This window comes from Miscanthus floridulus, unplaced genomic scaffold (assembly GCF_019320115.1).
Source record: "Miscanthus floridulus cultivar M001 unplaced genomic scaffold, ASM1932011v1 fs_329_3, whole genome shotgun sequence".
NCBI lineage: Eukaryota > Viridiplantae > Streptophyta > Magnoliopsida > Poales > Poaceae > Miscanthus > Miscanthus floridulus.
In genome coordinates this window covers 34-17394 of record NW_027096591.1, presented here as the reverse complement: position 1 = coordinate 17394, position 17361 = coordinate 34, and the positions used below count along the sequence as shown (strand labels likewise).

Sequence of the window (17361 nt, the reverse complement as noted above, 5' to 3'; positions counted from 1 at the left end):
CTCGGCAAACAAACCCTCCTTCTGAACAAAAAGGATGCATGAGGGTCGCACAAAAAAGACAGGGAAACTCCTGATCGCCCTCTCGCTCCGTGCAGAGGCTCGGGGGCTCTTCCTGCAACCAAGCCGAGACCCAGCGACTCAGGTCGCACTCGAGGGCTCGGCAAACAACCCCTCCTTCCGAACGAAAAGGATGCGCGAGGGTCGCACAAAAAAGATAGGGAAACTCCTAATCGCCCTCTCGCTCCATGCAGAGGCTCGGGGGCTCTTCCTGCAACCAAGCCGAGACCCAGCGACCCAGGCTCGCACTCGAGGGCTCGACAAACAACCCCTCCTTCCGAACGAAAAGGATGCGTGAGGGTCGCACAAAAAAGACAGGGAAACTCCTGATCGCCCTCTCGCTCCAGCAGAGGCTCAGGTGCTCTTCCTGCAACCAAGCCGAGACCTAGCGACCCAGGCTGGCACTCGAGGGCTCGGCAAACAACCCCTCCTTTCGAACAAAAAAGATGCACGAGGGTCGCACAAAAAGCCAGGGGAACTCCTGATCGCCCTCTCGCTCCGTGCAGAGGCTCGAGGGCTCTTCCTACAACCAGGTCAAAGACAAGCAACCCAAACTCGCACTCGGGGGCTCGGTAAAACACGATAAAGGGCACCGAGCCCGTTATGGTCCAGGGGTTCGAAGGCTGGGCCCCCGAAGGTTTCGACAGCCGCCCTAGGACAAACAGAGTCAGGGATGACTATGAGCGAGCCCATACATGGCCGAGGTCCAAGCAAGCAAATGCTTGGGATGCCCTAAGTCGTGTCCGAGACCGGCAGGGAAGTCTCTAAATAGGATCCCACCATAGGGAGGCACCGAGCCCCCGGGGCCAATCAAACGGCCCTGGGACCCACTAGAGAAGCCCTCTGATACTTTTGAAGTGTGTCTCTGGACCGCTAGTCGACCCCTATCGAATGGGGCACGGGCCTCCACTTGGACTTACCCGATAATAGCTCACCAGAGGTGTCACTGCTCGCACCCACCGAGGGTAGCCTGACATACTCCACCCCTCCTTCCGAACAAAAAGGATGCGCGAGGGCCGCACGAAAAAGACAGGAGAACTCCTAATCGCCCTCTTGCTCTGAGCAGAGGCTCGAGGACCCTTCCTGCAACCAAGTCGGGGCCCAGCGACCCAAACTCGCACTCGTGGACTCAGCAAAACGCGATGAAAGCCCTCGCTCAACATGAAAAGCCCCTGGAGGAATAAATTCACTCCTCCAGGGCCTCGGGGGCTACACCCAGCGGGTGCGCTCGCGCGCACCCACCGAGGCCTCGAGTACGAAACACCATCCCACCAAGAGCTGCCGCAAGCCTAGCCTAGTTAAAACCTCAGGAAGAGCGCTCACGCTCTCCTCGAGGCTCGGGGACTACTGTCGGGTACCATAAAAAGGGGTCCCCTAAGCAAGAACCGAAAAAATCACTTAGACCCTGTAAAAATCGAAGCCAAGAGACAACTACTGGCAAACCCTCACCTTATCCAAGACTCGGCTGGACCGCCTAGCCCACCTTGAACAGTACCCCAACTCGCCCGAGGCCCCGCCCGTAAGGCCTCGGACGGGGTGCTGATTCTCCGCTCGCTCGAGGCCCCACACGCAAGGCTCGGACGAGGTGCTGATTCTCCGCCTCGCTCGAGGTCGGCTCGGCAACAACCCCGTTGCCTCCGCCTTGACCAACTTCTCCGACAGGACATCACGTCCAACTAACGCGTTCAACCGCTCCCGCGATATCAGCCGAACGACGGCTCGACACAGCGGAGTGGCCGACGAGATGTAAGTCACATCGACGCCATGCCGTCCGGGACAGGACGGGGCAGGGGTTACCGGCGCTGTGCTCGGCACTGTGCCCACGACGGACACCCATGCGGCACTGTGCTGCCTAACCCCACCTGCTCCAAGGACAGCGCGGCGTGGAGAGTCATGTTCGGGACCCTGTAGCCTCGGAATCAACATACAAAGACCAACTGCTCCCAATGAGTCTCGGACGTCCACTTCGGGGTCTCGGCAGCCTCGGGATTCGCGCTCGTCGAGCCCCCATGATGGTTCGGCCTCTGCACCGACTAGGCCTCGGCTCTCTACGCTGTCGACATACAGCGACCGGCACGTCGTCCACAGCATGTGCCATGCCCTGCGTCAAGCTATCACTGGAGCTCCTACGTCGCATAGGATCGGGCGTGACCGGAGCGTCGCTCCAATACATCAAGGACAAGACCGCTCCACCGACCATGCTGCCACAGTGACAAGCTACATGGCTCGGCATGCCGCCTCCGCTCACGAAACACCACGTAGCAAATGCATGTAACGCCCCTGTGCCTCCCTTCGACTATAAAAGGGAGTGATCGGGACCATTTCTAGGGACGCTCACACGCACAGACGGTCACAGACAGAAGGTAGACTCAGACGCTCACGAACAACGCAACGCTCTGTAACACACGCTCCCTCGCTGCCTGAGATCAACATCTCAAGCAACCCACGCCACTACGCAGAGACCTGGGATTAGCTCCCTCTCTTGTCCTGCTTGTAACCCCCTACTACGAGCACCTCGGTGTAAGGAATACAAGATCGCTCTCTCAAACTGGACGTAGGGCACCTATTGCCTGAACTAGTATAAACCTTGTGTCTCTTTGCATCACCATCCGGGATTAGGGGCACACAGTATATTTTCACTAGTTGGTTGAGGGCTCGCCGGTCCAAAACACCGACACATATTATCTTGCACAACGATTGAACATCGTGTTGGTGCTAATTGCACAAATTTTGTTGCGACAATCACAACATTTCAGTCTATGAATTGGATACGATAATCTGTGTAGATATTTGCACATCATGAGCCTATTCGGTTGGCTGGTTCATGAATAAGTACTGCTGATTGGTTTGTGTGAAAGAAAAATACTGTTTCGACTGAAAATTTACGATCATTTACGACAAGCCACAGTCAAACGAACATGCTGACAGTAATAATGTGCGAGACTTGTCTCAAAAGGAGTCCATGCATGTTCCATAATTCATCACAGTTTATTGCAGCCAGAAATCCAAATGTGCAGGCAAATGGACATTCCTTGATGGATGGAGCATAATAGTATACTACAAGTAGAGTAGAGCATAGCAGTACAAAGTGGCAGTTGAACATCACAATTCACAAGAGAAGAGAGATGAGAAGCAGTAGCGTCACTAAACTGAACATAAACACGGTAGAACCGTAGCAGGAGGACACTGATGAGGAGATGAACTGCAAACCGCACTGGGTCAGTTTCAGTCGGATGGTCCAGCAGCCCGGCCTCTCACATCACACCGCGGCGACGGCGGCAGACGAATTGAGCGCGTGCAGCCTCCAGAACACCTCCCCTGCGGCATCGGTGCTGTTGGCGTCGACGGCGACGGCGCCGACGAGCGCCCGGAAGGCGCCGCAGACGACGGTCGGCGCGGACGCGCTGGTCCGACCGGCGACGCGCACGACGTTCGGGATCCCGAGCCGCGCCCCGGCCCTGGCACACGCGGCGCCGGACGCGGCCTCGCTGGTAGCGCGCGACACGGCGGAGGGCGCGGCGTCGAGGTCGGCGGCCAGGGCGCGGAGCGCCGCGGCGGACTCCGCGGCGGCCAGGCCCAGGACGGCGAGCGCGCGTCCGTTCTCGCGGGAGTAGGAGGCGTGCGTCATGGCGCGGCGCAGCAGGGACGGCGCGCGGAAGGCGTAGCCCACCCGCGACTGGAGCACGGCCAGCGCCGCGTCGAACGGGGAGGCGGAGAGCGGCGCGGCAGCCGCGGCACGTGTGTGGGAAGGGAAGGAGGCGACGAGGAGCAAGAGGACGAGGAGGATTGGTGGTGGCGTTGGAGTCGCCATTGCTGGGTTGATGCGGCGTTGGTGGAGGCGGCAGGAAGTGGGGAAAGTGGCGGCGGCTGTGGACGCGGTGGTGGTGGGCTCTCTCTCTCTCTATATGGGCTCCCGTGCCGGAGTGGTGGGCCGGGTGCAGAATCTGAACGTGTCGGTCGCTCACTCGCTCTGGGTTCTTTCGGGCGACTCGAGTCTAGTCAAGGTCGCCTCTCGGCCTCGTCGTGTGGGGGCACCGGGGCAGAGACTCCACCTGGATGAAGCTCATTGCTCTCTCTCTCCGTACAAATGGATTATTGATCCAACTTCAGTCACAAAATCGTCTCTTACACAAAAACATACTCCGTAAAATCGGAAATCACAAACTGACGCAAGTCCTTTTTTACCGGCAACTACTACTACTAAAATTTCAATCCACCGTAGACAGGGGCTAGTTCATTAGATAGTAGTGCAAATACACTCGGTGTCCATCCAATCATCTGAATCCGAGAGCTAATCTGCGGTGTTGCTTGACTTCAAGTTCCATAGAGTAGGATGACATAGGCGGCTACAACCTATAGCCTCACCCCAATAGGGTTAAAGAAAAAAAAAGAGAGGGAGAGAGAGAAAAAAACTACAGGAATTGTTAACTAGGCGAGGCTGTTGGGATGAAGTTCTACATTCCAAACCCTAACAACGATTGTGAAGTGCACTACATTTTCGAAGTGTTTCATATCCAACTCTTCGTGGGGTTTACGATTTTTCCTACACCGTCCTTACAAACCTCAAGTTCGTAGGGGGTAATTCACGTGTCACCCTTTTCCCCACATTTGGTCAAGACGTTCAATAAAACGGTCGTGGTGGATAGATGTACTAGCATTTTACTCGGTCACCTCTCATCACAAATGTACCGAATCGACTAGATGACAACATGTTACTCGACCTGTCGTTTTCATACTTAACACGTGGCAAGTATGAAAGGTGCTTAGACAACTGCAACAAAACTTGGCCCTTAAACAACTCTAGTGAATCTCATGTTGCCTGATATCCTATCTCTCCATAACCGTACCGCGTGAGTCTCGATTTATCGTTCATCATTGCTCATTTTCAAATCTTCTCCCTTCTACGATTTTGTTTTCTATGCATACCCTAAATGATAAGTGGAAGTGGAAGTGGCGCGGCTTGTAGATGGAGAAGGTAAGGAATTTCTCTCTCTAGAAAAAAAAGAAAAAGGCCAAGAAACTAGCCATTGGAGCACACGACACGACGCAAAGTGAAAAACAAAAAAACACCTTGTTATATCACATTCGATCGAAATTCTTTTCTTCCTCTACATACCTAAAATTTTCATTGCACAATTTCCCCTTCTTTAGTCATGGACTGTTTGCTCAAACAATTGTTTTGCCCGTTTAAACACCGTGTAAATGCTATACGGTGGTAGGTCTTCTAGTTTAATTGTATGGTCATCTGTTTGGTTAGTTGTCTTGACCCGTTTGATGAGTTAGTTAGCTAGAATAATGGATAAACGATAGTTGATCAACTATTTACCATTTATCATTTAGAAAGATACTAGCCCTTTTAAGCTTTTATGGATAAGAGTTGAGGCTTTAGGTTTCTCCGTTCTCAGAAGGATGCTTTGTCTCTAGCGGACTTATAGGAAGGTTCAAGGCGTGACAATAGTAGTGGGAGATGGTGTCAATCAAGATAGTAAAGCGCCACTTACACATGAACTACGATAGGCAACCTTTTACGGTGGTGGAGGTGCAAGATAATATGTAATTTGCGGCGCCATTTTACACAAAACGCCCTCGCCAATAAACAACTATTTAAGGTGTGTTTGGTTCCTACAGGAAAATTTTAGTCCCTGTCCCATCAAATATTTGGACACATGCATGAAGTATTAAATATAGACGAAAAAAATAACCAATTGCACAGATTGTGGCTAATTTGCGAGACGGATTTTTTAAGCCTAATTAGTCCATGATTTGACAATGTGGTGCTACAGTAAATATGTGCTAATTGCAGATTAATTAGGCTTAATAAATTCGTCTCGTAAATTAGTCTCCATCTATATAATTAGTTTTATAATTAACTTATATTTAGTTCTCCTAAATAGCATCCGAACGTCCTATGTGACATGACACCCCCTTAATTTGCGGCGCCCAACCCTTTCTCCCTTCTCGCCTCGGCAATTCCAATTTCCTAATTCCCCTTTCCCCCACCCCTGCAATCGCAAACACCAGCGGCGGCGCCGGGACGGCCAACGGAAGCTCCCCACCCGCCCGCCAGCTAGCTTAAATCGCGAGCGATCCCCGCCGCCCTCTCCTCCAAACCCTAGCCGTCCCGGCCCGGGCTCACCCCATGGCGGCGTGAGGCCCGTACGGATCGCGCGGGCGGGAGATGCAGGGCGGTGTCGCGGCCCATGCCGCCGCCGCTGCGGCGGCGGCGTCGACGGTGACCACGGCGCACGCGGCGGTGGTGGGCAACGGCGGCGGGGCGGCCGCCGCCGCGCCGCCGCCGCCGTTCCTCATGAAGACGTACGAGATGGTGGACGACCCGGCCACGGACGACGTCGTGTCCTGGGGCCCCGGGAACAATAGCTTCATCGTCTGGAACACGCCCGAGTTCGCCAGGAACCTCCTGCCCAAGTACTTCAAGCACAGTAACTTCTCCTCCTTCGTCAGGCAGCTCAACACCTACGTAAGTCATTAGCCCGCACCGCTGCTGACGCTCGGTCGCCTCGCGTTGTCTTCTCTACGCTGTTTGTTTGTTCGTCCTTTGGGATTTGTTTTGGTGCTCAGTGCTCACACAAATGGGATGTCGCAACCCGGAAGCCACTCACGACAAAATGAATCAGTAAGCGTGGAAGGGTAGACGGTGTGAACTCTGAACTGGGAAGGATGACGTCTACTTCTACTTTTCTTTAGCTCATCTGAACGGTAGCTTCTACGTACTGCTAGTAGTGGTAGCTTTTACTTCACGGCCGGATTTTGTCTAAATCTAACCTTTGCCGTTCTAACGTAGTGTTCTGACAAAATTCCCGAAAACGGCTCTATGGCTGGATCAGCATGACTGTTTATTTGCTCTGAATATTGGTACTGCCTGATATATTTCTTCAAGGCAAATGTGAGCAGAACAGCAGAGAATGTATCGCACCTGCTTTCATATGTCTGCTTATCTACAACCTACAACTGCTGTTTCTTTTCTTTTTTTTCTGGAGGGAGAATCTTCTTTACATGCTGAATTACATGATTCCCCTGACACATCATTGTGTCATTTCTTCAGCTGGTTCTTGAACTTTGTCATTTGTCAAACCGAGCACCATTCAATTAAAAGTCAAAAAGATTTGTTGGGTTTAGTTGGTGGCATAAATTTTTTGGCCTGATAGTACCTTTCTTAAAATATTGTGCTTGTTGGATGCTTCTGTTTGTTTCCCTTCTTTACCTACTAGACTAGACTCACCTCCTGGCCTAACCACATGTGATTGACTAGATCTGTATGTCGCCTTTTCCAGTTTATGTTCAACATGTATTTCTTAGTCGCCTAAAGAATTCGTAAATTCAGTTCAGCATATGATCCATTATACTAGATTCATCATATTATGTTTGAGCACATGTGTCTTTTAGGTACTCATTCTGTTATAATTCAAAGTTTCACCTCAAACCATGGTAGCTAACCACAGATCAGCATTTATGTCCTAGAATATTATTCATGAATATCCATTATGCCTCAGAATCAATTCAATCATGTGTTGTTATCAGATGCCAATGTATCGAGACTTGGAAACAGACGACTGTTTCTTTTTGCATGTTTACTGGCACTTTCATTCAAACAATTTCTGGCGCCTCTTGTTTAGTAGATAATAGGTGCCGCTTAGAAGAAAGTTCGTGAACTTACTTGCATATAAACCATAAAACTGTTCTTTGTCAGCTAAATGTGTTTCTTGCCCAATTCAGGCTGTATTATCTCGTCAGGTTTCTGATAAATCGTTCTTTACGAATTTACATCTAGTTTGTACATAACTTTTTTAGGGGTTTTAATCAGGTCCAAATACATTTAAAATGACGCAATATGTTACCATCAGACATTTTGCTGCAACAAGCTGTCAACAGTTCATAACTCTATGGAGTTGTAAAAAGTCAAAAAGATGCTCTGTCAACAGTTCAGAGCCATGTTTGCTCTTTATTTCTTTAACTTATTGTCCGAGTTAGTTATTGCATCAGGATAAGTTGTTTCGACTTGACATTTATGTTACATCCACTGAAGAACTGTTTGTGTCATTTGGACCGTCTTTATAATAATGTAGTCTGTACCTTTCCCATGTTTGTTGACTGGATTTAATCACATGCACCTTAATGATGAACTCATGTGGATTTAATCACGTGCACCTTAATTTGATTTGCACTCTGCTGACAATTGGGAGATACGATTTTCTCAGCCGACAATTATATTGCACCCTAACGATCTCATCAGTGCCTTTTTTTTACCAGGGGTTTAGAAAGGTTGATCCAGACAGATGGGAATTTGCAAATGAGGGTTTTCTGAGAGGACAAAAACATCTGCTGAAGACTATCAACAGAAGGAAAACATCCTTGCAGGGGAACAGCCAACCGCAGCAACCTCAGATGCAGAATGCTCCTGTGCCTTCCTGTGTAGAGGTGGGTAAGTTTGGGTTGGAAGAAGAGATTGAACGGCTGAAAAGGGATAAGAATGTTCTTATGCAAGAGCTTGTCAGGCTGAGACAGCAACAGCAAACAACTGACCATCAGCTGCAGACTTTGGGCAAGCGTCTTCAAGGGATGGAGTCACGGCAGCAACAGATGATGTCTTTCCTGGCTAAGGCAATGCAAAGTCCTGGTTTCCTAGCACAGTTTGTACAGCAAAACGAGAACAGCAGAAGAAGAATAGTAGCTGCGAACAAGAAAAGGCGGCTACCCAAGCAAGATGGTGGCCTAGACTCTGAAAGTGCTGCTGCTTCGTTGGATGGTCAAATTATCAAGTATCAGCCTTTGATCAACGAAGCAGCCAAAGCAATGCTAAGGAAGATCCTAAAGCTAGACTCTTCGCATAGGTTTGAATCTATGGGCAATTCAGATAATAATAATTTTCTGCTGGAGAATTATATGCCTGCTGCTCAAGCTTTTGAGAGTTCTTCGTCAACAAGAAATTCTGGGGTCACCCTTGCAGAGGTTCCAGCTAACTCAGGTTTGCCGTATGTCAGCGCAAGCTCTGGACTGTCAGCCAACTGTTCTCCTTCAGTGGCTCCTGAAATCCAATGCCCAGTTGTGCTGGACAACAAGTCGTCTAACCAAGTGCCCAACATGAGTGCTGTGCCTCCTGTTTCAAAGCCTATAACAGCAGGCTCAAGTGACATCAGTATTCCGGAATTCTCAGATCTGGCAGACTTGGTAAATGAAGACTCTGTCAATATTCCTGGAGGAGCCTTTGAGATGCCTGGTCCTGAGTTTCCCCTGCCAGAAGGTGATGACAGTGTCCCCATCGAGACTGATGAGACCATGTACAACAACGACGAGACTCAGAGCCTTCCAGGCATCATCGACTCCTTCTGGGAGCAGTTCCTGGTAGGCAGCCCTCTATCCACCGATAATGATGAAGTTGATTCAGGCGGACTAGATACAAGGGGGGCACCACAAGAGAATGGATGGAGCAAAGCGGGGAACATTTCTAATCTTACAGAACAGATGGGCCTTCTGTCATCAACAAATCACCGGGACTCAGGGAATGGGCTGTAATATCTTAATACGGTAGACTGGGATTCTGGTAATAAGTGTCGCCTGCCCTTTTGTTATTTTCCTTTTCACCAAAATGATATGCTGGCACATCAACAACTCAACCTATATGCGGGGGGATTCAATCTTCCAGCCATGAATGATCTTGGTACACACGCCACAGCCAGGAATTCACCTGCTTGTATCTAGTGTTGGCAGGCTTGAGAACACGAGGGTAACTTGTTGAATCTGTATGATTACTTGTACTGTAGTTGCTGATAGTCGTCTTCTTCGTTTGGCTTATAAGCAGGGACGGATCTACAGGGTATGTAGGGTGAGCCACCACATACCCTGGGGTCCGCCAGTCATAGAGATAGGTAGAAATTTTCAATGTAAAAAAAATAAAAAAGGAAATTTTCACTGAATTGCATAAGAAATTTTTTTTGCTACGCATACCCAGAGGTAAAAACCTAGGTCATCACTGCTTATAAGTCGTATTTTTTTAGTCAACGAACATTATTTTTCTCTCGTAATAAATCAGCCACTTTTAGTCATAGCTTATCAGCCCAGTGGCAACTGTGTTTATTTTTTCTGGTCCACTTGGCAACTAACGTAGGGAACGGGCAACTGTACTGTACTACTGCCCGGAGGCTAATGCTGACTTGTGACAGATTGGTCGTTTTCCAATCACTGTTGCTGAAATTGACCTTATACTTTAGCACCTCGAAAAAAGGGCATAGTCATATATTGATTATCACTGGAATGCGAGTAATACCGAGTCAGAGGCTTAAACATGTTCTGGCTTGTATTGATAAAGAAAAACTAAGCAAACAAGCCGCTATGTGATTTCTACAGTAGTTGGCACGCCACTATGCCCTTTGAGCTCGTTGAGCCGGCTGCCGTCCTTCGTGTATTCCTCCCAATGCAAAATTTAAGCAGTACTACTACGTGATTACGAACCCGTCTCAAATGCTATTATGTCCGCGCTCTCATGAAAAGGGGAGGGAAAAAATCATTTCTTTGAAGTCGTGGGCCAATTCACTCTACTTTTCAGCGAATAAACAGTGTTTTTCTCTTACAACAAATCAACATAAGCTAAATTTCAATGAAAAGTTAATTCATAGCATGACACTGATTTGCTACAAATATGTGGTCGCAAGCGAAAGCAAGTCGTGAGTCGTTGATACAGAGTCTCCGGTGCATAGGCGTCCCCGTCCCTTTGCAGATTTTCCACACTAGCCGTGCACGCCGGTTCTTGACTCGCATCCAGTCAAGTCGTCTCTCAAGTTCAAAAAAGAAAAGGAAAAAAAAAGTCGTCCCTCAGCCGTCGCCGGTTTAGTTGCATTTCATTTTGTAAAAATTTTTAAGATTTTCTGTCACATCGAATCTTTGGACGCATTCATGAAGCATTAAATATAAATAAAAAATAAAACTAATTACACAGTTTAGACTAAATTCACGAGACGAATCTTTTAAGCCTAATTAGACTATGATTGGACACTAATTGCCAAATAACAACGAAGTGCTATAGTATCATTTCCCAAAAAATTTCGCCAACTAAACAAGGCCCTGGTTCAACTTTAGACGTGTCGAGAGAAGACATTGATGTCTTGTTTAGTTCCACCCCAAATTTTCAAAAAGTGCTACAGTACCTATCACATCGAATGTTTGCGGCCCGTGCATGGAGCATTAAATGTAGACGAAAAAAAAAACTAATTGCACAGTTTGGTGGAAAATTGCGAGACGAACGTTTTGAGCCTAATTAGTCCATGATTGAACACTAATTGTCAAATAAAAACAAAAGTGCTACAGTAGCCCTAAATTCCAACTTCCTGAAACTAAACACGCGCTGAAAAGTAAGATAAGATGTTGCTGCTTTTCTCCTGTCAGCAAATAGGACCATGAAAGTCAATACTGTATATATGTTACAGTAACTATAGCTCTCGGTCTCCGGAGGCAAGCGATGGCTTTCACGGGTTCCCGGCTTATCAGCCATGGCAGTGTTTTTTCTAACGTCAAAGCAGCGTCAGCCGGTTGTTTGCAGCTAATGCAACCGACGGTGGGGTGTACATTTTCTTTAGCAGCCGCGTTGGTTAAACTGATTTGATTTGAATTTATTTAGACACGCTTAAATGGGAAGACTTTGAAAATTAAACATTGCATCCTCTTTCTTCTCAGCCGAGACCTTGAAACTTGGTGTATGTTTTACAGAATGGTTCTTATCTTTCTTTTCTTAGACCGTCTCCAACAAACGGTTACCCAAAATACAAGACTCATTCCACGTTTGCATAGCGCTACAGTCAAAAGGTTCAATACCCATTTTTGGTTTTCTCCAACAACAAGACCCAAAAGAGAACTCTTTTTGTAAATGGATCTCCGGGAGAGAGGATACTCAGATTTGAGTTATATCTCTCCTGACACCAAAAATGAGTCTTCTACACAGGCACTCTATTGGAGGCTACCTGTTAGAGACAACCTTAGTCTGCTATGGCCCCGTTCGCTGGTCTGAAACTGGCTGAAAACATTATTCTGGCTGAATTGTTGTGAGAGAAAAATACTGTTCCGGCTAAAAAAAACTGAACATGGGTAAACCGAACAGGGCTCCTTTGTGGCGAAGACAAAATACAAGTAAGACAGGTCTTAGCGTCAGCATTCTGATCCAATAAATCTCGTCGATGAATAATTTAGCAAGGGCTGTCCACCCTATATACACGTGCTCTCTCACGATCAGTTTTTGAAGTGGGATTAAAGTAACCTCACATCCATACATGGTCCCCTGATAAATAGATAGATGCTCCAGATAATCTTTATGTGTGCAAAACCATGCGGGCCCATAAGCAATCGACTACTTAATCAATGATGAACCATATGTATTGGAGTAGAGCTAGCTAGCAAAGCATCGCTGAATTGCCATTGCACCACACCAGGGCACAACAAACTGAATTTACAGGTAAGGTAAGGTGAGGTGGTCAGGTTCAGGTCCTTGTCATCACCGATAAGGCGATAAGTGCCCTGCCCTCCCTTAATTTCATCTTATGACTTAAACTCAACTTACTTTATTTTTTTCCTATTCCATCACAGATCAGTGCATAGAGCGTGCCTCATCATCATGGTCAGTTGCCACTAGATTAAACAGCTACAATGCACCTCTCTATTTTGAAACAGATTCTCAAATAGGCCCTTAGTATCTAGAAATCATAGGCTTTCCCGTAAACCCATGTCGACTGTGTGTTCTCTGAACGCACTGAGTGGTTAGCCTTTGGTAAGCGGATCCGTAAGTACTTGCTTGGTACTCATGCTCAATGCTTTCAAAATGATTCTGGATTTTCTCCTTTACAACATATAACTCAATGTCAATGTATTTGACAGCACACTTGATCTGTTGTCTTAGGACTTAAGTACTTTAAATGGTTATTGTTGTTGACTACCATTGTTAAATCCGGGTACTAATTCCCTTAACCTCCTTTTGCCTGTTCCTTAAGCCTCATGCCAAGCTATACTATGATATGTATAACTGATGACACCACAACTGCTTGTCTGGAGCTTTATGAATTTGCATCTAGTTTGTACATAACTTTTTTAGGGGAATCAGGTCCAAATACATTTAAAATGACGCAATATGTTACCATCAGACATTTTGCTGCAACAAGCTGTCAACAGTTCATAACTCTATGGAGTTGTAAAAAGTCAAAAAGATGCTCTGTAAGAACATAGTTTGCTCTTTATTTCTTTAACTTATTGTCCGAGTTAGTTATTGCATCAGGATAAGTTGTTTCGACTTGACATTTATGTTACATCCACTGAAGAACTGTTTGTGTCATTTGGACCGTCTTTATAATAATGTAGTCTGTACCTTTCCCATGTTTGTTGACTGGATTTAATCACATGCACCTTAATGATGAACTCATGTGGATTTAATCACGTGCACCTTAATTTGATTTGCACTCTGCTGACAATTGGGAGATACGATTTTCTCAGCCGACAATTATATTGCACCCTAACGATCTCATCAGTGCCTTTTTTTTTACCAGGGGTTTAGAAAGGTTGATCCAGACAGATGGGAATTTGCAAATGAGGGTTTTCTGAGAGGACAAAAACATCTGCTGAAGACTATCAACAGAAGCAAACCATCCTTCCAGGGGAACAGCCAACCACAGCAACCTCAGATGCAGAACGCTCCTGTGCCTTCCTGTGTAGAGGTGGGTAAGTTTGGGTTGGAAGAAGAGATTGAACGGCTGAAAAGGGATAAGAATGTTCTTATGCAAGAGCTTGTCAGGCTGAGACAGCAACAGCAAACAACTGACCATCAGCTGCAGACTTTGGGCAAGCGTCTTCAAGGGATGGAGTCACGGCAGCAACATATGATGTCTTTCCTGGCTAAGGCAATGCAAAGTCCTGGTTTCCTAGCACAGTTTGTGCGGCAAAACGAGAACAGCAGAACAAGAATAGTAGCTGCGAACAAGAAAAGGCAGCTACCCAAGGGTGGCTGTCGATGTTTTACCACCGACAGCCTGCCACGGGGGTTCCCGAGGCAGTATGTTCGGACTTCAGCGTATGCGGAACTCGACGGTTAACGCAAGAGACAGTCGATTTATCCTGGTTCGGACCCTCGATCTTTGATCGAGTATCCAGTCGGCGTTAGTCTTTGCGTTGGATTGATTGTAGAGTGTTGTGTTGTGTACAATTGTTCTCTCCTCTCCCCGATTCAAGGAGCCATGCCCTCCTTTATATAGTTAGGAGGCCAGAGTCCTAGTCGGTTTACAATGAAAGTTCATAGTAGGATTACAGGATAATACTACTACTAAGATTACAGAGGAAGAATCCTAGTCAGGCTAGTTCTTCTCCCTTCCTTGCGGGGTATCCCGTGGGTCCCGCACCGACAGTGGCCTAGACTCCGAAAGTGCTGCTGCTTCGTTGGATGGTCAAATTATCATGTATCAGCCTTTGATCAACGAAGCAGCCAAAGCAATGCTAAGGAAGATCCTAAAGCTAGACTCTTCGCATAGGTTTGAATCTATGGGCAATTCGGATAATAATAATTTTCTGCTGGAGAATTATATGCCAGCTGCTCAAGCTTTTGAGAGTTCTTCGTCAACAAGAAATTCTGGGGTCACCCTTGCAGAGGTTCCAGCTAACTCAGGTTTGCCATATGTCAGCGCAAGCTCTGGACTGTCAGCCATCTGTTCTCCTTCAGTGGCTCCTGAAATCCAATGCCCAGTTGTGCTGGACAACAAGTCGTCTAACCAAGTGCCCAACATGAGTGCGGTGCCTCCTGTTTCAAAGCCTATAACAGCAGGCTCAAGTGACATCATTATTCCGGGATTCTCAGATCTGGCAGACTTGGTAACCGAAGACTTTGTCAATATTCCTGGAGGAGCCTTTCAGATGCCTGGTCCTGAGTATTTGAGGCTGACTACTTTATCTTCTTATCAAAACTTTAAAAAGTATAGGAATTTAGCTATTTCTCTGCTTAGGGGTATCGTTATTATGACCGTTGTACTCCTCCGACGGTCATATTCATCTTAATTAATTTTTATCTCACTCTTAACAAAGAGTATCTTTCTTAATTGATCTTTATCTCACTCTTAATGAAGAGTATCTTTCTTAATTGATCTTACTATTCTCCTCTCGAAATATGGCATAAACGTTACTGCCATACTTTCGAGAACTATTCAGGAAAACTGTGACCGAGGAGACACTTATTACTTACTTCATTCACATGATTACGTCATGCAAACAAAGTTATTTCTTGATCTGTATAGGAGTACACTTTCTTCATTCCACTTCAAGAACACATCAAGGTCTTTTATTAGCTATACTTTTGCAAGTCACACTTGCATCTTTTTGGAAGCCTCGGTAAATATAGTGAAAAGTCCAGAGTTCCTCACGAAGGTTTGAAAGTTTAAACAATGGTTTTCTAAAAAGAATAATAACTACTCATTAATGTATCAAATCCGAATAGGTAGATCAACCACTCCCCTCTCGATTAGACATTGATATTAGCATTGGCCCTTACTACAAAGCCTATTTATTATTTGGATGTTACCTATTAGCTGCTAAGCACAAAATACGTTCGAGATGAAAGTGCATTGTTTTAATTGCTACTATACACGCCAACCAGATCTCACTTCTCAATGTCTTTTGATTAGTATTGACCATAACGGTGTATTTCTATTGTGTCATGGTTAATACTAGGACAGCATAAGAGGTACCTAAACTTCTCTCGCTATGTGGGATACAAAAACATATGAGTCATCACAAAACTTCTCCCGCCATGCAGGATTGACTAGCATAAGTACTATGCCAAACTTCTCCCCATGCGGGATAAATCTATATACAAACACGTATGCTTAATCCAACAGTAGTCAAATTAGACATGCATATTACTTATTGCAACTCTTTGTTTGGACACCAGAAAACCTGCCTCAAGCGGCTTCTCATGTGGGAAAAAGTGTGAGTGTGCCAGTGTACTAAAGTACACAAAATAAAAAGACGGGAACATGCATTTTATTAATCATCACAAGTTAACAAATACAAGTTCCTAATGATGCGCGCGCTACATGGCCTGCTAGCGGCGATCTGACATGGGCGATCGTGGTCTTCATGGTTCCTAGGGCCTCGAAAGGCTCCCAGTTAATTACCCTCGTGAGCTAGCTCACGGAGTACCTCTGATTCCGCTGCTGTGGTCGTCGTCTTCAATCTTCGCTTCACTTCTCCATACATGGTGTTGGTGTAGATGTGGATGGTGTCGGCGTGTCCATGGCCTCGTCAGTCCATGAACCGGTACAACATGGCTGGAACATCAGCCATGCTCGCCTGCGGCGTTCGTCTCGTCGGTGTCGAACGGCACATGGTGTTGTAGTGGTAGTAGCACTTGCATGGTTGGTGTAGATTGGACTGCTTCGGACTTCCTTGGCAACGTCGTCGTGGTACGTGGTGGCACTTGATCATCTGGAGTTGTTGAAGTTGTTGACGAAGACTTACGTCAACTTGCTCGTGTTCTCGGCACACGTAGACGGCATGTGCATGCATGTCCTGTACGTGCACGTATATGCATGTACATATAGGCTTCGCATGCCTCTTGTAGTAGTACTTGCATCTTGGTGTAGTACTTGTATCTTCAGGTTCTTGTCCTGGCGGCCGCGTTCGGATCTCAGCCTCCAGCTCCACGCCGCGGGCATGTCTGACACCAGCAAGCCGAAGCCCGCCGACGATGATGCTCCGCCTCCTCATGAGGCGATGGTTCTCGCAGTCCGGCTCCGACTTGATCATCCGGCTGCCGCGTCGTCCACTTCTCGGCCAGCCGTGACGCCGGCCGATGTGCATGCTGATGCAAAAGATTGAAAGAAACAATAACTAGATTAACTAGACTAGTTTCTTACCCATAGAAGAGATGAACACCATCTCCTTGCTTGTAGCCCTGGTTCCACGAACGGGCGTGCGGCCTTCTGGATGAAGACGCCTGATCGCCGATGGGCTCCCTCGTGGCCGGACGTCGGTGTTGGCGGATTGCGAATACCGGGCTTGCGGCAGCAGAGTCCGGCGGCGCTAGTTGCTTTGTGGATGAAAAGTGCCATTCGCCTCTCCCAGGTGTCCTGAGGCTCATTTATATAGGCAGGCAGGCAATTAGGGTGTTGGCCCACAGAATCACCGGCTCAGGCGAGTGAAGCACTTGTCAGTCTTGTTGAGCACCCGCTAGTGTTGTCGAGCACCCACTAGCCGTGCCGACCACGAACAGGCGTTGTCCGTCCCACACACTATGTCTGGAGCTAGAAGAAGAAGGGAGAACAGAGTAAG

The 17361-nt window shown here is 47.2% G+C and overlaps 3 protein-coding genes across 3 annotated transcripts; 2 read left to right on the top strand and 1 right to left on the bottom strand.

Moving 5' to 3' along the window:
- Positions 1 to 3026: 3026 nt before the first annotated feature.
- Positions 3027 to 4108, bottom strand: LOC136531343 (protein NUCLEAR FUSION DEFECTIVE 2-like). Its single transcript, XM_066524009.1, has one exon. The coding sequence runs from the start codon at positions 3866 to 3868 to the stop codon at positions 3317 to 3319; it is 552 nt and encodes a 183-aa protein (XP_066380106.1). The 5' UTR covers positions 3869 to 4108; the 3' UTR covers positions 3027 to 3316.
- Positions 4109 to 6020: 1912 nt separating this feature from the next.
- On the top strand, positions 6021 to 9835 carry LOC136531338 (heat stress transcription factor A-1-like). Its single transcript, XM_066524005.1, has 2 exons — positions 6021 to 6535; positions 8326 to 9835. The coding sequence occupies exons 1-2, from the start codon at positions 6236 to 6238 to the stop codon at positions 9586 to 9588; spliced, it is 1563 nt and encodes a 520-aa protein (XP_066380102.1). The 5' UTR covers positions 6021 to 6235; the 3' UTR covers positions 9589 to 9835.
- Positions 9721 to 16908, top strand: LOC136531339 (heat stress transcription factor A-1-like). Its single transcript, XM_066524006.1, has 5 exons — positions 9721 to 9733; positions 9837 to 9889; positions 13596 to 14098; positions 14448 to 14963; positions 16689 to 16908. The coding sequence occupies exons 1-5, from the start codon at positions 9721 to 9723 to the stop codon at positions 16906 to 16908; spliced, it is 1305 nt and encodes a 434-aa protein (XP_066380103.1).
- Positions 16909 to 17361: the final 453 nt, after the last annotated feature.